Genomic DNA, 22,411 nt, shown 5'->3' with positions numbered 1-22,411 from the left:
AGCTGGGATTACAGGCACGCACCACCACACTCAGCTAAGTTTTTGTATTTTTAGTACAGACGAGGTTTCACCATGTTGGCCAGGCTGGTCTCAAACTCCTGACCTCAAGTGATCCGCCCGCCTCGGCCTCCCAAAATGCTGGGATTACCAGCGTGGGCCACCACACCTGGCCTGTATTTCTCTTTAACAAGGTAACACCATGTCTTTCCTTCTTCAAGTTAATAGGTCCTTGAGAATTCATTTCTAGGAGTGGGTTAAGTGGTTCTGCTGTATACTGGTTGGATACAGAGACTGGAGTCAGGTTTATCTGGTTAGAATCCCCTTCGCCTCTGTTTTTGTAGCTGTGTGACCTCAGCAAATTGTTAGCTTCTCTGAGCTTTAGTTTTCCCATATGTTACTGTAGGATTACATGTGATAAGACATGTAAAGACTTTAGCACATCACCTGGCCAAAGGGCCCAATTAGTATTAGATATGATTTATATTCGTTATCAATTAAATTCCTAAAGGAGTTTTAGTTGCATTTGTTTCATCCATTTTTCTTTTTTGTGCTTAATCTACTAGAACAGTTTTTGTTTGGATGCTGCATTTCTCCCTCCCCATTTCATTTCATCACTCACCTTAGCCCAAGAAAAAGTGATCCTGAAACAACTGTGGAAATGAAGTCTGCTTTGTGTTCGTCTGTTGGGAAAAGATTGGATCACCAGTCATGCTGTGGGTGTTTAGCAGGCTGCTGGCTTCTGCCCACAAGAAAGAGGCATCTCTGAAAGTTTAGATCATTTTAAAAAGAGAAGCAAAAGGGCAGTTAATGGATCTCGAGAGTATGTATAAATGGCACATTTCCCTGCCCCCACAATCCCTAGGGCTGCCTCTCTTTCCAGGGCCTCAAGTTGGCCCAGGGTATCTAGCCTTCTACACTTCTTGTTTTTCTGGGTCATGAACTGGCAGGGAGCATGCAACACTGTGCCCTTAGCATTCAGGTGTTTCACAAGCACACTGCTTCTCCCTTGCCCTCATTAGAGTCAGCTGTCTCCAGCATACAGAGAAGGGACGTGCAGAGCCTCTGTATGGATGTAGCATGGTGCACCTGGAGAGCTGACAGAAGGGCAGGGCCTCTCCAGGAGCCACTTCCTGTAGCAATATGTAAATGACTTCTCGGAACCACCAGGCTGGCCCTGGTGAGTCTGGAAGATCACCTTGCTAGTGGGCCCAATGCCAACCTGACAGATGGCCTGGGCTGCTTGCAGCACAACCAGCTTTAGGCCATCAGGTATGTTCCCTGAAGGCAGGTGACCCATCCAGGAGGGTCAGGGAGGCTGTCCAGGGGGACAACTCAGGCTGCAACGTAATTTCCCCAGCTCTGCCTACCCCCTCCTCCTCCCTAACTTGCAGTGCCCTCGGTGAGGAGGGAAAAACCAGGTCTCTCTTTCACCCTTAAAGAAAACTCTGGGTCACATAATTTTTGTTGATGTCCAGTCTATTTTCTACATGACAGCCCCTCACAGAAGTGACCAAATATTTCCATCAAAGGAACCAGCTACTGCAAAGTTTAAAAGGATAATAAAATAGTAAAGTCTATTTGGGGCCCTAGTTTAGAAATACCTTGTGATCTCTATAAAGTATTAAGAAAATATTAAACTTTCAAATTTTATGATTTCATGTCCTCTAAGACCACAGACCTCTTGGCATTATTTTTCTTTTTCTTTTTCTTTTTTGAAGCGTGAATCTTTTTTTATAAGAGAAAGTAAACATAAAACATTTTCTCTCACTTACACTCATAGTTTTTAAAAGCCTAGGGAAAGTTAATGTTTCTGAATTCAGCCTGTGGATTTGAGATAAGGATTCAAGGAGAGAAGGCTTTTAACTCAGAACAGAATCTGTTTGCAGCTATTGTTCAATTAATGTAAAGTATCTGGTTACTGGGCATGTTGCATAATGCATCACAGTGCAAGCCAAACGTTTTCAGTGCTGACAATGAGCTCCTTGATAACAATGAAGAGTGAGGTAATTTGTTAAATTTTTTTAGAAGTCCCCTAAAACAGTCTTCTCAAGACTGAATGAATCAACACTTTCGAGCTCAGACCACAACTGAGCTGTGTGTCTGTGTGTGCGCATGATGATAAGAAATCTAGAAGGAAACTGGGAAAACCACATCTCATGCCCTGTTTAAGAACTAGAAAAAGTGTCAGAAGAATTAAAATTAAGCCTCACGAGAGTCTGTGGGTATGGAAAGTCACTAGCTAGCTAATATTAACATAGCTTGCAACAGAACACTGTTGCTAGAAATAGGACAGTCGCATCACTACCACTAAGCAATTTGCATTCTGTGGACCAGCCCCTGAATTCCTATTGCCCTTTGGGCATTGCATTTCTGGACGCTTCTAGACAGTGTTCATACTTGGCTGTCTGGTTTCACCAGGAACTCTACCCAAAAGAGGAAACAGCAAGGAGAACATTTGCTTTGTTTGTAGGAGGGAAGTGGTTGAGCTACAAACAAATCTTTAGGCATCTGAGGAATTGCTAAGTTTCTAATTTCATATGGTTGCTGACAAGGAGGTGCAGACAAGGACCCTCTTGCTTTCCTCACTATGGATAGTCTGTTGCCTCCATCTAGATTCTCTTATTTCAAAAAATATCCTCTCCATGCAATTAGGAGATATTTATCGACGCTGAGAAACCAAAGAGCCGAAGAACAGGTATCATTTTGTTTATATTATCTTTAAAATTAACGGGTGCTTGTTCCTTGTTGCTTTTATGTCGCTTAGTGATTTCATTTGTGCTGGTTTACATGTTTATAGGTACAGGTCAGATCCTGCTTGTGGCTGTTCAGACTTGGCAATCAGAAAGCAAGCAGGCTTGTGAGAATTTATTTAAACTTGGAACATTCAGATCCTGAGATTAAGCGGAGTTCTGTAATGAAGCCTCATGCTTTCTTTCTTCTAAAGAGCTACTCTATCAAAGTTAAATTTTGAATTCTTTGATCGTTTTCCAATGCCTCAGATACAAAATTTGACACTATTAATATCTCAACAAAGAAAGTATCAGACCCCAGAAGTACACTTGTCTTCTTGTATTTATGGTTATGTTTATATAGCCGGAATTTGCAAAACAAAAAACATTTTATAAACTATAATAACCTTAAACAGATCATTAACAAGCTATAAATATCATTCAGAAGCAATTGGTCATTTTTGTGTGTGTAAAAGGTAGGAGGTAGAGCACTGCCATTTTCAGGCTTTTTAGCCAATCAGAAGCTATGATTTCTAGAAGGAGACGCTATCACTTGGGAATATAAGCATTTTAAAAACTGTTAAAATATCTGATCACGTCTCATTTAAAATCATGCACTCATTTTTATGGTGTGAGATTTATATCAGTCCATTCCTTTGGTCTCCAAAAAAAACATTTCTAAAAATGATTTTTATGAATTTTACCAAATTGTTAGAAGAAGTAGCAATATCTGATCCATTTAAATCTAGTGATTCATTTAGGAAGAAGTGTGGTGGTGGTATACAAATGTGAAGGACAAATGTATAGCCATACCAAAGACCCAGCAGTCATAAATTGCTTATGCGCTGTGCTTGTAACTAGAACTGCAAAACTGTGCAGGAGATATCACCAGTGTCCTGTATTTTTTTCTCCTTTGTGATATGAGATGACCCACTTAATAAAACACTTCCAGGAAATGCAAGATAGGTTTAGCAGACAGAAAATCCTCTCATGACAGGTTTCCCAAAAAGGCAATGCATAATTTGGAAAATAAAAATCATTGCTACTGTTTGAGAGGAAAGTGCTTGTATGCCCTGCTTTAATAATTTTACAAGGGCCAGAAATTCAAACAGACTCTGTTCACTAAGAGAGCTGGGCTGGTCCAGTTTGTCTCTTATTTAGGCAAGGTGTCACCATTAAAAGACAAACCTCTTGGTTTCCAAGTTTCAGCCTGCACTTGCTTTTGAAGTAGAAAGCTAGAGAACCAAGTGGTAGGGCTGTATAAGTTTTTGTTTGCCAATCTTTTAATGTTCACAGGCTTCTTCAGGCCTCATTTATTACGGAAGGAAGAGAGGTGGCTGAAAGGATGGGACCAAAACTGTGGAATGTGAATTGAGTGATTTTTTTTTTTCTCAGTATTGTAAGTTTTCAGAGATGTGGCTATATTGCTTGTGTAGTTCTATGGTTCTTTGTTTTTAGTTTATTGAAGAAGTATTACAAAATGCATTCAGAAGACCATTAGAATTTAACATAAAACGTCTGACTTGGACAGGGTGGGTAGTCCCCTCCCCTGTTTACAACCATTTGGGACAACCTAGGAACAGCTGGGAGTGAGTATTATGCTGAGTTCTTAAATTCTTATATAAGTGAATTGAATAATTAAGAGAAATAATATATTTGATTTCTTTTTAAAGCCAACTACAGCTCTGCAGACCTAATGTCTCACAGAATTAGAGAAATTAGGTCAGAATTCGTCATAACTAACCTTGAAAGCTTGTTGGGAAGTTATAAAGGAGGTTAATAATGTCTACAATCTTATGACCTGCATATTTGTTGCCTCTAATCCTTGCATTCTTGCATAACTAATCCTTGATATAAAAGCGAAGGGATTGAGACTTAGAGCCCTTAACAGCCCTTGCCCATGCAGCTAGAAATACCAGAGGAAGATGTGAATTTCTATCTCATGGCTTTAAATTTTATCCATTTTACCATGCTTGATCCCTGAACAATCTAGTGATAGCAAAATATCACCCTGGTAACTTTTCTCCTTGAGAGTATTTCTAAAATTTCCCATATTCACATACCACTGTCATAATTTTTTACTGTGTTTACCACGTCTGTATGATTAACTCCTCAATATTTTTCTGTATTTATACTTAAATCGCATTATTAGAGTTTATTTAGAAAAAAATTTCACATCATGACTGTAAATGGAAAACCATTGTCATTAGCCATAAGTAAAAATAATTAATAAAAGCAAAATAATACTAAATTCTAGGTAGATACTATTGGCTGTAAAACCTCCAAGCCTGAAACCTGCTCATTTGTTAATAAGGAAGATTAGCTTTTAAGAGAAAGGTTAGAGCATCCTAGGAGCCAACTGAGAAAGTTTCCTGGGTGAGGATGGAAAGGAATTAAAAGGTAGATAATTTTTTTCAATCTCAAATGATTCAGTGTTATTGAATGTAGTCTCTGCATGCCACTTAAAATCTTCTCCCACCTCGCTTAGCACTGCTAGGTTCCAACCATGTTGAGTTCCACATACTTGGGGAATATTGTCCTAGAACACCATCTGCTTCTTTACCTTTGCACATTTAAATGAACTCCCCCACCTCTAGCCTAGAATTCTCTCCTTTACTTACAACTTGCCCTCCTGCAGGTCTCCTGTACATCCTTCAAGACTCAGATTAAATGGGCTCAGTGAAAAGCTTTCTCCAGTGCTGCTGGGAAGAATGAAGTCTTCCTTTTCCAAGATATTTTGTTTGCTTCAGATACGGCCCTTACTACATTCTATGTAGTAAATCATGTGATTTCATGTCAATATTCGTGCACCCATGCAGACATGACACTGGATGTTATCTTGTTTTTTGTTCCCTGAGGCATACTGGAGCCTGGCAGATACTGGTGTAAAGGTGACCACACAACAGGCAGAGGGTACACACTCGATTGACTGTGACACAGACCTCCTTGGTTGCCTTTACTAGGCCTAGAAGGTCCCCATACCCCTTTTCTGTGGTCCAAATTATGATCATTGTTATACTCACCTTGTTCATATATGCTTTATTGTTTAAAACTTCTCCTAGTGCTCTTCTCGCACTTGGTGTCATACAGACAAGAAGATTTGACACGAGGGTTGATTTGTTTGGTAGCTTTTTCTGGTGGTGGTAGTGTTATTCCTGTGATACAGCCATCAATAGGTTGGTAGGTTATTTATCAAATTGAGAACAAATATTTCATCCTTTGCTTCCCTAGATTCTCTTGTAGCAAGTGTTTCGCAAAGCCAGATCCCCACATATGTAGAAGATTAACAGCATTAATTAGATGAAGATGCTGAAGGTTGGGAAAATTTGTTAACCTTTCTCTCAGAATTATTCAAATGGTGTGATAGTAACACTGGAGGTGGTGAACGTGGTGGGCAGCCTGAGCCTAAATAGAGTCTCAGATGAGTTTGAGTAGGTGTGCTGAACGCACGCATAAGAGTGTTTGGTTTCAGTTATTTTATTTTGGTCTGAGGGCAACATCCAGCCCCTGGCTCAGATGTTGGTGTCTAGTTTATAAGGAATGAGTGAGACTTGCAGGCAATGTTCCCCTAAGTACTAGAGACTCAGCAGCCTGATCTGTGGCTCAGGTAACCAAGCGGGACACTGAGTGTGGAAGGGAGAATTTGCTCCACTTCTGGGCTGACTGTAGGCTAGCTTTAGCCTAGGGATGCCTGCCAAGAACCAGGTACCTCATGAACCCCTGGGGAGTACTGCTCTTGGGGGCCAGCACCATTGGGCTACATATGGGTGCCAGCACCAAACAATGAGAGAAGACAATTTGTGAGCTCATGTGGGACAGCCTATTCCCTCTCCCTGGGTGAGTTCCTCTATTCCCATGGTTTCAAACACCCATTTGCTGAAAACTGCCAGATGTTTATATCCAGAGCACTTCAGCCTTGCATCCAATCATCTACTTGATATCTCCATCTGAATGTCTTATGAATTTTGCAGATTGAATGTGTCCAAAGAGAACTCCACAAGCTCCAAACATGCTCCTCCTCAGGTTTTTCCAACAATCAACACAAAAGCTCAAACCAGAAACCTGGGAGTCACCTTGGCACCTCTCTTTTTCCCTTTCTCCCCCTTACGTCCCCTTCCTAATCCTTTAGTAAGACTTCTAAAATAGTTATTGAATTCTCCATCTTCACCCTTCCAATCCTGCCAACCCTCCTCTCTTACTTGACTATTGCAATAGTTTCCCAATTCGTGTCTCCATGTTCACTCTGGTTATCCTACAATCTGTGTCTCCTGTAGCAGTCAGAATTTTCTGCTTTAAATGAAAATCTTATTTTAGCTCAATGCCGGGAATATGGTATTATTTTGTTTGCTAGTTTAGTCCCAGTGCTAAGCATAGATCTGGCACATAGATGATAAATTAATGTAATTGAATGGAAGAAGGGGACTTTGTAAGTATTAGAGAAGCCATGGGGCTGGAGGGTTCACGGGGCTGAGATGTTGTTATGCAGGTGAGGGTAAGAGATGGTGAAAATAGGTTATTATCCTTAGTAAGCAGAGGCTGTTGAGATCTAGGGGAAATCATGTAGAGGAATTTATTTTACCGACTTGAAACTAGTGTCACAAACTAAGAGATTTGCCCAAGCTCTCATGGCTTATCTGTGTCAGTGCTGGGATTAGAATTTGGTTCACCTGACTCTCATTCTGTTATGTATAGTGAGCCCCTAAGCAGAGATGTAGAAAAAGGCCATATGAGAAAAACACTCTACAGGATGGGTCCAGAGAATAGGTGATGCCTGAGGGTCAACTTGTCAACTTGTCAATAACAAATAAGACCTTTTGATGAGAGACTGAGGCAGAGCAGAGCCTGCTCTTTTTTGCCTAGTCCCTTAACTTACACTGCCCTTCAGCATCCTCGCCAGCCTGAATCCCCACTTCTATGTGTCCCTGCAGGAGGAAAGCCAACAAGGAGTCAGAAAACACAGGCCAGCTAATTTAATCTACAAGAATTTGGGATGACCTGTACCAATGCCTTGTTCTCTTGAACAGAGATTTTTTTTTTTTCTGATTGAGAAATACCATGTAAGGGCTGACCTGACAAGTCTTGCCTGTTTAACAGTGAATCTGCTTAAAATGAGGAGAGTGGTCTTTGGGCCCATGGGACATGTACTGTAGCTACATTTTAATTACAGAGTAGAATCAAATTTTGTGTTGGAAGCTGTTCTAAAGTTTCCTTTCAATGGCTTAAGAAAATGTTTCTAGTTGGAACGGGATCACTGGATTTTTTTTCTTTGTTTCTTAATGAATGCTAACCTCAAAGTTGCATTGTTAAATAAATATTTGAATTTAATTTGAATTTTAGAAACTTATTTCTGCATTTTGGCTCTCATACTTGCTCTGAATGATACTATAAAAATTAAGAACTCCCCACTCCAAAGAAAACTACATTGAGATTTCCAAGGCTAAATAAGGATTTGAGGTTGCTGATGTAGGCTCTGATTCTCTAGGTAAAATGATAGACATTTCACTACAACTTGATTTAAGAAATGTTTTTAGCTCCATAAAGTCAGTAAATTGGTTATATCTTGAGTGTATACCAAAGCTATTCATTGTAAAGAGTCTTTTTGAAAAGTCATGAAATGCTATCCATTGTCAGTTCAAATGATGTCTGAGGGGAAACTAAAAGTGCTTCTCCATGTCCCCCTAGCCCCATGCTTATGATCTTTCATTGGCTTCCATTTGCTTTTTGGATACAGACAAAGCTCCCTAACGTGGAGGGGTTTGTGTGGTCCAGCTCTGATTCTCTGCCTGCTGCATGTTGACCTTGCCCCCTGTGCTTGTGCTTGAGTAGAAAAAAGTTTCAGTCCTTCACAAACAGGAGGAAAAGATTTTCCTTGTAGAACTTAATAAATGTTATCTCACTTACGCCTAGTGTTCCATTATTGGAACGCTAAGCATGTGGGAGTTATTTACATCCTACTGCTGAAGGCCACCACCAAGGTCTGATTACAAAAATTCAAAAACTTGCAACCTTGGGCATAAATGGGTTAAGATAGAGGACAGAGAGTCTATGGCACTCCTGTGGAGGAATTTGTATAATTATATATAGGTAACATTGACAGTTAAATTGTGACAACATGAAGTTGAACTTTAATATTTCTGATTATTAAATGTGACATTAAAAGTGGAACTATTTTATTATGGTAATGACAACCTTTTCCTCTATCTGAAGGGAGAAATTTTTTAAATGAGCTACGTATTTGCCAAAAAAATAAAAAGCTACCAATTGTTTTTCACATTATCTACAAGATGCCTGAGAGTTATCACTGATAGCTTGCATAAAGATAAATGGCTTTCTAGTTGTCAGCAACCACCCTCATGGTCTTTCTCTCTCCCAAATCTGTCTTCACTATCTAAGAAAATACCACCATCCTGATATTTAGGCAGAGGCCTAGGTTCATCTTAGGTGCTTTCTGCTCCCTTAGTCAATATTTAATCTATCACCAACTCCATTCAGTTCTACCCCTAAATAACTCCCAAACCAGTTGGTCTACTTCCCTCTTTCACCACCCTAGCCCAAAGACCATCATTACTTCTTGCCTGAAATACTGTAATACCTTCCTCATTGGTCTCCCAGTAATCCACACTACAGTCAGAGAGGTCTTCTGAACACTACCCCCTAGCCCCATGCTTATGATCTTTCACTGGCTTCCACTTGCTTTTTGGATACAGACAAAGCTCCCTAATGTGGAGGGGTTTGTGTGGTCCAGCTCTGATTCTCTCCCTGCCGCATGTTGACTTTGCCCCCCTGTATTAGTCAGGGTTCTCTAAAGGGACAGAACTAGAGGATATTTGTATATATGACGGGGAGTTTATTAGGAGAATTGACTCACACGAATCACACAGTCACAAGGTGAAGTCCCTCAATAGGCCATCTGCAAGCTGAGGAGCAAGGAAGTCAGGCTGAGTCCGAAAACCTCAAAAGTAGGGAAGCTGACTGTGCAGCCTTCAGCCTGTAGCCAAAGGCCTGAGAGCCCCTGGTAAATCACTGGTGTAAGTCCAAGAGTCCAAAAGCTGAAGAACTTGGAGTCCAATGTTCCAGGGCAGGAAGCATCCAGCATGGGAGAAAGACGAAGGCCAGAAGACTCAGCCAGTTTCCTCATGCCACTTTCTTCTGCCTGCTTTATTCTAGCTGTGCTGGCAGCTGATTAGATGGCGCCCACCCAGATTGAGTGTGGGTCTGCCTCTCCCTGTCCACTGACTCAAATGTTAATCCCCTTTGGCAACACCCTCATAGACACATCCAGGAACAACACTTTGCATCCTTCAATCCAATCAAGTTGACACTCAATATTAACCATCACACCCCCTGTTCTCTGAACCCTAGCTATAGCACCCTTCTTCTATGTATGCAAGTTTTCCTACTACTTCCTGGCTAGGGCCTCTGTTCCAATAATCATCTTTCTATCCTCCCTCAGTTAGTATCTACTCTTCCTTCAGATTTTAATTCAATATTAACTCCTTTAGAGCAGCCTTTTCTGACTTTTCCACCTTGCTTCATTACATCCTTTGAAGGCACTTGGTAACTCTCCTTTGCTGTATTTATCCGAGTAGCAATTTCGCATCTTTCTGTGGGGGCTATTTGATTCCCGATGTATCCCAGGTGACTAGCAAAGTGCCTGACAGATGGAAGGCACTGAATACAAGTTTGTGGAATTAGTGAATGCGGGGAGTAGGGGTGCAATGAATTCTATCTTGAGACTGAAGTACTTGAAATAATCCTGGATGTTAGACTTTGTGAGGAAGATATATGACTGCTTTTGAATATGTGTTTGTGTATGTGTTTGTAAGAATCATAGGGCCATAGTACCAGAATGGCTGAGTGATTAAGGTATTGGACTTAAGAAACATAGGGCTAATTCATGAAGAAAGATAGGTATGCATATGGGAGGTTCCAGAGGAAATAACCATGACCAATGGGTAGAATTGCAGGGAGGGGTTATGATATACTAATAAAGATGAACTTTCTAAAAATGAAAGGTAAAGGAATGAATTATCTTCTGCAGAGTGCAGGGGTATGTGACCCCTCCTTAGGGTATGTTGTGGCAATGGTTTCTGCATCATAAAAGAGAAGATTGAATGACTTATTAGGTTCCAGCTCTGATATTCTAGTATAATAGGCAATAGAGAGATGAACAATTCAGATATTTTAGAAATAAGGAGAGGGCATAGATGTGCAAGTTAGAATTTCCCTGTTTTATTTGGTTAGTGGTAAATACTCCATAGTCTTAGCATGTTGCTCTAGAGTCTAAGACCAAAGAAGACAGAATCAAACGTCTTTGGTGATTAGAGTAGCATGTAATTCTCCATCAAGGTAAAAAAAATATAGTTATATCTAGCAAAGACCTCAAGTGAAGAGCTATGTACCTGTGACTAGCTTTTCTAAGCCTAATCGACCACTTAACTACTTCTAATCCATAGTTTATAGGTTATCTAACCCCTTCCAGTATAACAATAAATAGCTAAATATACATAGCCGTCATTGACAAATGGGGGCGCCAAGAAATTTCAGGTTATTTTGTGGCACTTTAACCACTGTTGTTTTTTCTTCTTCTTCAATCGAGCCTCTTTTACCTTCAGATTTTCTTCAATGCAGTCAGTGCTGACAACTTGCTGTTTATTATGGTCCCTTCTGAAGGTGTTCCATCCTTCTTGTCCACAGCACCACAGCAGTGAAGTGTCAGACAAGCCTAAGAGACACCTGGACCCTGGGTTGACTTCTGAGCTATTTCTAATCCTTTCATTTACTTTAAAATTTTTCTAACCTACTGTGCTCAGGTGCCTTTGAAACATGGGAGTCAGTAAATGGATGAATATCAAAACTGTTGCTTTGTCTTTGAAATAAGGACATTATTAGAAGAAGAAATTGAATTAGAAATCACAACAAATTACAAATTCGAATGACAAATATCACAAGCATCAAAAAAATCTAGGAAATAAGTGTTTTTACCAATTAAAAGTTAACAGATGCATCCTAAAATATTTTGTTCCTACATTGTGGGGGCCGCAGGGTCTTTAATCACCTCCTCATACAGTGATGGTTTTTAAATATTCTGTGAAGAGACAGTAGAAAGATAATTTGGATACTGCCCTAATACAGTTAATTTATGATTATTTTTCATCAAAACAAACATAAAGTGCAAAACCCTTTTCTGTGACAGTGTAGCTTTTTATAAAGATTCCTAAGTTTGCAATTCCATTCCACGTTTTAGACAGTTCATCTACAACACTTTGTTAACTTTTGTTCAGAATGAAAGATGACATATTTTTGCACCTTGTACAGACAGTCCCATGTCTTGACAGAAAATGAAATGAAAATACCCACATATGTTGTACTGCTCAAGATTTGCTGTGAAGACAGCAGGAAAAATGTTGGAATTATTTCTTTCCTACTCACCCTAAAGGTGGCATATTAGTAAGCCTATTTCAGGAGATACAACTTGGATTATTCATTCAAGAATAAAACATTTTAAATTTGTATTAAATGCCTTATATGTGTCAGGCACTTGACAAGGTGCTTTACATATGTTGTAATTTATTTCTCATAATAACCTTGCAAAGTCAGTGGTATTATCCCCATTTTATGGGTGAGAGAACTGAGGTTTCTAGAGGTAAAGTAACTTGCTACATACCTCAAAAATGATGACTCTGAGATTTTAGCTCTAGGTTTGTCTGTCTGACCTCAAAGCCCAATTCATTCCCTCATACAGAGATACCTCCCATAGATAGGATTCCTTTCTCTCCTTCTTCCCTTCACTCCTTCCTTTCTTATTTTTTCCTTCCTTTTTTTCCTTGACCTCAGATTTTCTCTCATTTATGAGGATAAAGGAGTTGAAAATAAAACCATCATAACTATTGTGTTGGGAAGATACCTTAAATCTTTTTTAGAATGAGAAATATAGGTGGAAATACAGGTTTTTGCAAAGTTTAAAGTTTATTCAATTTGGGAGACTTTGTTTAAGAAAAAGAATATAAAATCTGTATCCGGTTTCTCGACATGATGCGGTGGCTCACGCCTGTATTCCCAATACTTTGAGAGGCTGAGGTGGGTGGATCACTTGAGGTCAGGAGTTCAAAACCAGCCTGACAACATGGTGAAACCCTGTCTCTACTAAAAATACAAAAATTAGCCATGCTTGGTGGCATGCACCTGTAGTCCTAGTTACTCGGGAGGCTGAGGCAGGAGGATCACTTGAACCTGAAAGGCAGAGGTTGCAGTGAGCCGAGATCATGCCACTGCACTCCAGCCTGGGTAACAGAGTGAGACCTTATCTCAAAAGTCTGTATCAGGGTTCTCCAGGGGGTGAGGCATTTATTATGGGAATCGGCTCATGAAATTATGGAGGCAGAGAAATCCCATAATCTACTGTCTATAAGCTTGAGAACCAGGAAAGCCAGCAATGTAATTTATTCAGAGTCAGAAGGCGTAAGAACTGGGAGCACTAATATCTGAAGGCAGGAGAAGACCGATGTTCCAGTTCAGAGAAAGCAAATTCACCCTTCCTCTGCCTTTTGGTCCTATTTGGATTCTCAATGGATTGGATGAAGAATGTTCACACTGATGAGGGTGAATCTTCTTTACTCAGTCCACTAATGCAAATGCTAATCTCTTCCCCCAAACACCTTACAGGAACACCCAGATATAATGTGTGTTTTTCTATTGATTGATTGATTGATTGATTTTACCAGCTATCTGGCCATCCCTTAGCCCAGTAAAATTGAGACATAAAATTAACATCACAAAATTGTCAACATTAAAGTAGGTACGACGTGAATACTTATTTAGAATGGAAGAAGAAATCACAACAAATTACAAATCTGAGTGACAAATACCATAGGCATCACAAAATCTAGGAAATAAGTGTTTTTACCAATTAAAAATTAATGAATGCACCCTAAATGTTTTGTTCCTACAATGTGGGGGCCACAGGATCTTTAACGACCTCGTAACACAATGATGATTTATTTTTATTTTGATTTTTTAATTAAAAAAAATTTTTTTGAGATTGAGTCTCGCTCTGTCACCCAGGCTGGAGTGCAGTGGCGTAATCTTGGCTCACTGCAAGCTCCACCTCCTGGGTTCATGCCATTCTCCTGCCTCAGCCTCCTGAGTAGCTGGGACTACAGGCGCCTGCCACCATGCCTGGCTAATTTTTTTTTTTTTTTTTTTTGTATTTTTAGTAGAGACGGAGTTTCACCATGTTAGCCAGGATGGTCTTGATCTCCTGACCTAGTGATCCCCACTCCTCAGCCTCCCAAAGTGCTGGGAGTACGGGCGTGAGCCACTGTGCCCGGCCTTTATTTTTATTTATTTTACTTATTCACTTTATTTATTTATTTATTTATTTTTAGTAAGAGACAGGGTTTCAGCATGTTGGCCAGGGTGGTCCTGAACTCCTGGCTTCAGGTGATCTGCCTGCCTCGGCCTCCCAAAGTGCTGAAATTATGGGTGTGAGGCACCGCACTTGGCTGATTTTTTAAATATTCTATAAAGAGACCATAGAAAGATAATTCAGATACTCCCCTGACATAGTTAATTGTTTCTCATTAGAGTCTAGAAAAGTTCCATCGCCTAGCTTTTGGCTCTGTTTCTTCTTTACTACCCACATACTTCAGGTGCTGAGCACCATAGGACACGTGTATATCAAGATTTCAGCCCAGTGATTTAGTACAGGTAGTAGGGATATTCCTGTATGTCATTTCTCCGCCGAAACATTTAGCAATAACTTAACCATGCACAGGCATGACTACAAACCACAATTATATAATCCACTAAATCCAAATGAAATCTAAGGGTATCCCCATCTCAACTTTCTCTGAGCCAGATCCAAGATATACCTATGGCCACTTCAGTGCTACCTGATAAGAGTAGAATTGTGAAGGAGGGATAGTCAGTAAAAAGAGTGCTCTCAAGCCAATTGCAGTTATAATATATTTTGTAAATTTTTAATGAAATATAAGATTATGAGAACATTGCTAGAGTCTTTCTCAGGGCCTTAAAGAGGGTTCTGCAAGTGAGGGACCTTGAAGCTTAAGCTTTGTTGGCTTCCAAGAAAATCTAGCTCTGGAGGAAAGGTGTAACTAAAAAAAATGATATCACACTATAATACACAAGAGTCCATGCCATATAGCACTTCAAAAAGATGATGTTATATGAGATCCTATTCTGAGCAGCATCAGCTCCCAAACTCATTGAATGAAGTAGAGGATGTTCTATTCAGTATATTTTATAAATAATATGTTGAAGATACAGATGTTCTGGTACTGCTAAAACTCAAAGGTCTCAGACTCCTCTGCCACCATTTATATTCAATAAAGAATTATTTGCAAAGGGATTATTTGCAAATACAATAGATCTCTATACTCCTATATTAGTCTAATTAATATTAAACACACCATTTACTATTCTTCCAAGCAGACCAGTTAACACACACACATAGAGAGAAAGACTGTGTTATTGCTGTTTCAGATCACATAGTAGAAAAGTTAAAACATCACTAAAGAAAGATAAAGTCTTTAAGAATTCATTAAGATGTAATCAAGCTTTTGCAAACTCATGTGTTATTTGCAATTATAGCATAGTGATATGGTTTAGCTGTGTTCATACCCAAATCTCAATTGAACTGTATCTCCTAGAATTCCTAGGTGTTGTGGGAGGGACCCAGGGGGAGGTAATTGAATCATGGGGGCTGGTCTTTTCCATGCTATTCTCATTGTAGTGAATAAGTCTCATGAGATCTGATGGGTTTATCAGGGGTTTCTGCTTTTGCTTCTTCCTCATTTTCTCTTGCTGCTGCCGTGTAAGAAGTGCCTTTTGCCTTCCGCCACGATTCTGAGGTCTCCCTAGTCATGTGGAACTGTAAGTTCAATTAAACCTCTTTTGCTTCCCAGTCTTGGGCATATCTTTATCAGCAGCATGAAAACAGACTAATATAGTAAATTGGTACCAGTAGAGTGGGGTGTTGCTGAAAACATACCTGAAAATGTGGAAGTGACTTTGGAACTGGGAAACAGGCAGAGGTTGGAACAGTTTGGAGGGCTCAGAAGAAGACAGGAAAATTCGGGAAAGTTTGGAACTTCCTAGAGACTTGTTGAATGGCTTTGTCCAAAATGCTGATAGTGATATGGACAATAAGGTCCAGGCTGAGGTGGTCTCAGATGGAGATGAGGAATTTGTTGAGAACTGGAGTAAAGGTGACTTTTGTTATGTTTCAGCAAAGAGACTGGCAGCATTTTGCCTCTGCCCTAGAGATTTGTGGAACTTTGAACTTAAGAAAGATGATTTAGGGTATCTGACAGAAAACATTTCTAAGCTGCAAACATTCAAGAGGTGACTTCATCACTGTTAAAGACATTCAGTTTTATAAGGGAAGCAGAGCATAAAAGTTTGGAAAATTTGCAGCCTGACTACGTGATATAAAAGGAAAACCCATTTTCTGGGAAGAAATTCAAGTTGGCTGCAGGAATTTTCATAAGTAGCAAGAAGCCCAATGATAATCCCCAAGACCATGGGGAAAATATCTCCAGGCCATTTCAGAGACCTTCACAGCAGCCCCTCCCATCACAGGCCTGAAGGCCTGTGGTTTCACGGGCTGGGCCCAGGGTCTCTGTGCTGTGTGCAGCCTAGGGACTTGGTGCCCTGTGTTCCAGCCACTCCAGCCATGGCTGAAAGGGGACAATGTACAGCTCAGGCTATGGCTTCAGAGGGTGGAAGCCTGAAGCCTTGGCAGCTTCCAAGTGTTGTTGAGCCTGTGGATGCACTTAAGTCAAGAATTGAGGTTTGGGAACCTCCACCTAGATTTCAGATGTATGGAAACACCTGGATGCCCAGGAAAATGTTTGCTGCAGGGGTGGGGTCCTCATGGAGAACTTCTGCCAGAGCAGTGTGGAAGGGAAATGTGGAGTCAGAGCCCCCATACAGAGTCTCTACTGGGGCACTGCCTAGTGGAGCTGTGAGAAGAGGGCCACCATCCTCCAGACCCCAGAATGGTAGCTCCACCGACAGCTTGCACCATGCTCCTGGAAAAGCCGCAGACACTCAACATCAGCCCATGAAAGCAGCAAGGAGGGAGGCTGTACCCTGCAAAGCCACAGGGGTGGAGCTGCCTAAGACCATGGGCACTCAACTCTTGCATCAGCATGACTTGGATGTGAGACCTGGAGTAAGAAGATCATTCTGGAGCTTTAAAAATCGACTGCCCTACTGAATTTTGGGCTTGCATTGGCCTTGTAACCCCTTTGTTTTGGCCAATTTCTCCCATTTGGAATGGCCACATTTACCCAATACCTGTACCTCCATTGTATCTAGGAAGTAACTAGCTTGCTATTGATTTACAGGCTCATAGGCGGAAGGGACTTGCCTTTCAGGTGAAACTTTGAACTGTGGACTTTTGGGTTAATGCTGAAATGGCTTAAGACTTTGGGGGACTGTTGGGAGGGCATGATTGGTTTTGAAATGTGAGAAGATGATATTTGGAGGGCCCAGGAGCAGAATAATATGGTTTGACTGTGTCCGCACCCAAATTTCAACTTGACTTCTATCTCCTAGAATTCCCATGTGTTGTGGGATGGACCCAAGCGGAGGTAATTGAATCATAGGGGCCAGTCTTCCCCATGCTATTCTCATGATAGTGAATAAGTCTCACAAGGTCTGATGGGCTTATCAGGGGTTTCTGCTTTTGCTTCTTCCTCACTTTCTGTTGCTGCCACCACGTAAGAAGTGCCTTTTGCTTCCTGCCATGTTTCTGAGGCCTCCCCAGCCATGTGGAACTGTAAGTCCAATTCAACCTCTTTTTCGTCCCAGTCTTGGGGATGTCTTTCAGCAGCATCGAAACAGACTAATATGCATAGTTTCTGAAACTTGTCTGATACTCTAGATAAAGATCATTTTTATGTTGATTTAAAAATTTTTTAACTTTGTTTAATCCCCATAAACAATCATATGTTGACCTTTTTTGCTGAATTTTGCTCATTGATAATGTATTGAAATGTCTACTTTTTTCATATATATCCTATTCTTAGCTGAAACTCTAGAATCCTCCTTTTTTGATTATATATGCATAATTATCCTTAAATGTAAGCAGTGCTTACAATTCTGTTCTGTACCATTACTATAATACCCATGTTTACAACTTAACCAGACCATGGCTTATAAGTACATCTCAAAATAAATAAAGCAAATTATAGCAGTATTTTAGCCTTAGATAATGAAGACATAAGTTTGTTTCAAGTGATTAAATAGTGAGAATAGTGTAAAGCCATTTCACTAGCATCAAAAAACTCCTTTTGCTCTGTCCCCAACATAAAATTTGTGTGTAATATACTTGAAATTTTTAGAGCCTCTGAAATGTTATACAACTTATTTTCTTTAAGGATAAAATTATTTGTTCGAGAAACCCAGTTTCAAGAAAATGGCATTTTATCCTTACTTTGTGAAGCTTCCCTACCCCTCTTCTTTCATCTAACTGGTACTGCTAAAGCCTGATACACCTAGTCAAAGAAGCATTGTTCCAAAGGTCCTGACCTGGAATAAGAAAACAAAAACTAACTTCATAGCTAGGATGACAACTGTAGCTCCATTATCACTGAATTGCTAACTTTTGTTCTTATTCTTTCAAATTGCGGTTTTGCCAATGTGATACTCAATTACCTAAGAGGGGAGAAGTATGATTTCTTTATGATTTTAATACTCTTTCCTCTCATATTTTAAAATAACTGATTTTAGGCCAGTAAGTATCTACTCAAAGAAATTCAAATCCTTATATAATTTAAGAACGCTGGAGGAGGTTTAAATATTCATATACGGTCATACTTCCATTTTATTCCACTTCACTTATATATACATAGCACTTAACAGGTAATTGTGTTTTTTATAAATTGAAGGTTTCTGGCAACCTTGCATTGAGGAAGTTCATTGGCACTATTTTTCCAAAAGCATGTATTCACTTCATGTCTCTGTGTCACATTTTAGTAATTCTTGCAATGTTTCAAACTTTCCCATTATTATTATACCTGTTATGATGACCTGTGGTAATTTTTGATGTTACTATTATAATTGTTGTGGGGTACCCTGAATCATGCCCACATAAGACAGAAAACTTAATGGATAAATGTGTGTGTTCTGACTTCTCCACTGACCAGTGATTTCCCCAGCTCTCTTCTCCTTGGGTCTTCCTATTTCTTGGGACACAATAGTACTGAAAGTAGTCCAATAATAACCCTACAATGGCCTCTAAATATTCCAGTGAAAGAAAGAGTCATACATTCCTCTCTTTAAATCAAAAGATAGAAATGATTAAGCTTAATGAGGAAGCATGTTGAAAGCTGAGGTAGGCTGAAAGCTAGGCCTCATGCACCAGTTAGCCAAGTTGTCAATACAAAGGAAAATTCTTGAAGGAAATTAAAAGTGCTACTCCAGTGAACACACAAATGATAAGAAAGCTAAACAGTATTTTTGCTGATGTGTAGAAAGTTTGAGCGGTCTGGATACAAGACCAAACCAGGCATAACATTCCTTTAGGCCAAAGTCTAATTCAGAGTAAGTCTCTAACTCTCTTGAATTCTGTGAAAGTTGAGAGAGGAGGGTTAGCTGCAGAAGAAAAGTTTGAAGACAGCAGAGGTTGGTTCTTGAGGTTTAAGGAAAGAAGCCATCTCCATAACATAAAAGTACAAGGTGAAGCAGCCAGGAGTGATGGAGAAGTGGCAGCAAGTAATCCAGAAGACCTAGCTAAGATCATTGATGAAGGTGGCTATACTAAATAACAGATTTTCAATGTGGATAAAAAGCCACAGGCTGACTTTCTTGTTTGGAACCAATACAGCTGTTGACCTTAAGTTGAAGCCAATGATGATTTATCATTCTGAAAATTCTAGGTCCCTAAAGAATGATGCTAAATCTACTTTGCTTGTGCTCTATCAATGGAACAACAGAGCCTGTAGAACAGCAGATCCATTTATAGCATGGTTTACTGAATATTTTAAGCCCACTGTTCAGACCTCAAAAAAAAAATAGATTCCTTTCAAAATATTACTGCTCTTCACAGTGCAGCTAGTCACCCAAGAGCTCTGACATGAGGTAAAAGGAGAATAATGTTTTCATGTCTGCTGTCTATTCTGCAGTCCATGGATCAAGGAAGAATTTTAACTTTCAAGTCTTATTATTTAAAAAACACATTTCATAAGGCTACAGCTACCATAGATAGTGATTCGTCTGATGGATCTGGGCAAAGTAAACTGAAAACTTTCCAGAGAGGATTCACCATTCTAGGTGTCACTAAAAATATTTGTGATTCACGAAAGGAGGACAAAATGTCAACATTAACAGGAGTTTAGAACAAGTTGATTCCAACCCTCATGGATGACTTTGAGGGATTCAAGACTTCAGTGGAGGAACTAAGTGCAGATGTCGTAGAAAGGGCAAGATAACTAGAAGTGAAGATGTTACTGAATTGCTGCAATTTCATGATAAAAGTTGAACAGATGAGGAATTGCTTCCTCATAAGAAAACACAGAAAATGTTTTCTTATGATAGAACCTATTGCTGGGTAGATATGCTGTGAACATTGTTGAAATGACGACAAAGGATTTATTTTATAAACTGAGGTGATAAAGCAGTGGCAGGGTTTGAGAGGACTGACTCCAGTTTTGAAAGAGGTTCTACTATGCTACTAAACAGCATCACTACAGAGAAATCATTTGTGCAAGGAAGAGTCAATTGATGCGACAAACTTTATTACTGTTTTATTTTAGGAAATTGCCACAGCCACTGCAACTTTCAGCAACCACCACCCTGATCAGTCAATAGCCATTAACGTCAAGGCAAGATCCCCTACGAGCCACAATATTATGACTCATTGATGGTTCAGATGATCATTAACATTCTTTAGCAATAAAGTATTTTTTAACTAAGGTATGTACTTTTTTTAGACTTGCTATTGAATACTTAATAGATTACAGTATAGCATAAACACAAATTTTATATGCACTGGGAAACCAAAAAATTTGGGTGACTTTCTGTATTGTGATATTTGCTTTATTGTGGTGGTCTCAAACCAAGCTCACAATATCTCTGAGTTATCCCTGTACATTCTTATTCATTTTTAGAATTGAGTACTATTGGCATGATCAAAATATTTTTAGGTGAAAGATTAATGCTTCTTGTAAACAGTGCTGAAACTTTAGCATGCATTGGAATCACCTAAAGGACTAATTAAAACAGAATGCTGGGCCCCACCTTCAGAGTTTCTAATACAGTAGGGCTGAGGTGGGGCCCAAGAGTCTGCATTTCTAAAAAAATTCCAGGTGGGAGAGGCCACGCTTTCAGAACCACTGTTGCAGATCATTTGATGATGTATATTTTCAAAATCAAAGCTGACAGGGGTTGTCATACCTACTCAAGAATAGCATGTACGCCACTTAGAAGATGGTAAGTCATTGTCAAAGCCAGAGGGATACTAATGATGACTTACAGTTTCACAGGTTCTTAATTGACCGTTTTCATCCACCTTGGCTGATGCCTAGTGTTACTTAATGCTTAGTAAGAAATCTTTAGGCCACGGGTGGTGGCTCACACCTATAATTCCAACACTTTGGGAGGCAGAGGAGGGCGGATCAGCTGAGGTAAGGAGTTCCAGACCAGCCTGGCCAATGTGGTGAAACCCCATCTCTACTAAAAACTACAAAAATTAGCCAGGCGTGGTGGCATGCACCTATAATCCCTGTTACTCTGGAGGCTGGGGCTGGAGAATCACTTGAACCTGGGAGGCAGAGGTTGCAGTGAGCAGAGATCATGCCACTGCCTTTCAGCCTGGGCAACAGGAGTGAAACTCTGTCTCAAAAAAAAAAAAAAAATCTTTAAGCAATGTCTTGGCCCTAAGAATATAATCTAAAATATGTTCTTATCTGTTTATATCATCTTTAATAGCTGATTAAAGTGATGTAGCAACTAAGAATTTCAATTGTTGATTTAAATCATGGAATATACAAAAAGATATAATCCTTGTTATGTCCTGCATACTTTCTAAAGCCATTATGAGGTCTTAATTAAAAGAAACAAAAAATAAAACCCTCATTTTTTTCCCTAGCCCTTACTCTGCTTATTATTTAAATATAATTATAAAGACTCTGAATAACAAAAATTTAACTGGAAAGATGAAATCAGTATTCTTAATACTACTTAGTGGCTTTTAGGTTTAGGACATATGTTTAATATGTATTCTGTTGATTTTTCAATAGAGCATGTTAATTAATATGTCTCAATTACCTATTGAATAATCTCTCTAAAATGCCTATCTGTGATTATTATTCATAAGATTACACTCCCATTTTACCAGTACTATGCCTATCTGTGATTATTATTCATGAGACTACACTCCCATTTGAGGAGTACTTTTCTTTTCTTTTTTTTTTTTTTTAAAGACGGGGTCTTACTCTGTCACCCAGGCTGGAGTGCAGTGGCACGATATCGGCTCACTGCAACCTCCGCCTCCCGGGTTCAAGCGATTCTCCTGCCTCAGCCTCCCGAGTAGCTGCGATTACAGGCACCTATCACCACACCTGGCTAATTTTTGTATATTTAGTAGAGACGGAGTTTCACCATTTTGGCCAGGCTAGTCTTGAACTCCCGACCTCGTGATCTACCCGCCTCGG

At 39.7% G+C, this 22,411-nt stretch overlaps 1 protein-coding gene across 2 annotated transcripts in view; it reads left to right on the top strand.

The window, feature by feature from the left end:
- The first annotated feature begins 2,244 nt into the window (after window positions 1-2,244).
- ATP2C1 (ATPase secretory pathway Ca2+ transporting 1) overlaps window positions 2,245-22,411 on the top strand; it is a 154,751-nt gene continuing 134,584 nt past the window's right edge. For both annotated transcript variants that reach the window (XM_003265403.4, XM_030816834.1), the window contains exon 1: window positions 2,245-2,695. In XM_003265403.4, the coding sequence (XP_003265451.1) occupies window positions 2,588-2,695 (108 nt within the window). In that variant the 5' untranslated portion in view covers window positions 2,245-2,587. The remainder of the gene's footprint in view (window positions 2,696-22,411) is intronic.

The sequence above is a fragment of the Nomascus leucogenys genome, chromosome 8 (assembly GCF_006542625.1).
Source record: "Nomascus leucogenys isolate Asia chromosome 8, Asia_NLE_v1, whole genome shotgun sequence".
Classification (NCBI taxonomy): Eukaryota; Metazoa; Chordata; class Mammalia; order Primates; family Hylobatidae; genus Nomascus; species Nomascus leucogenys.
The sequence above is the reverse complement of the archived record's forward strand: the minus strand, read 5'-3'. Positions and strand labels throughout refer to the sequence as shown.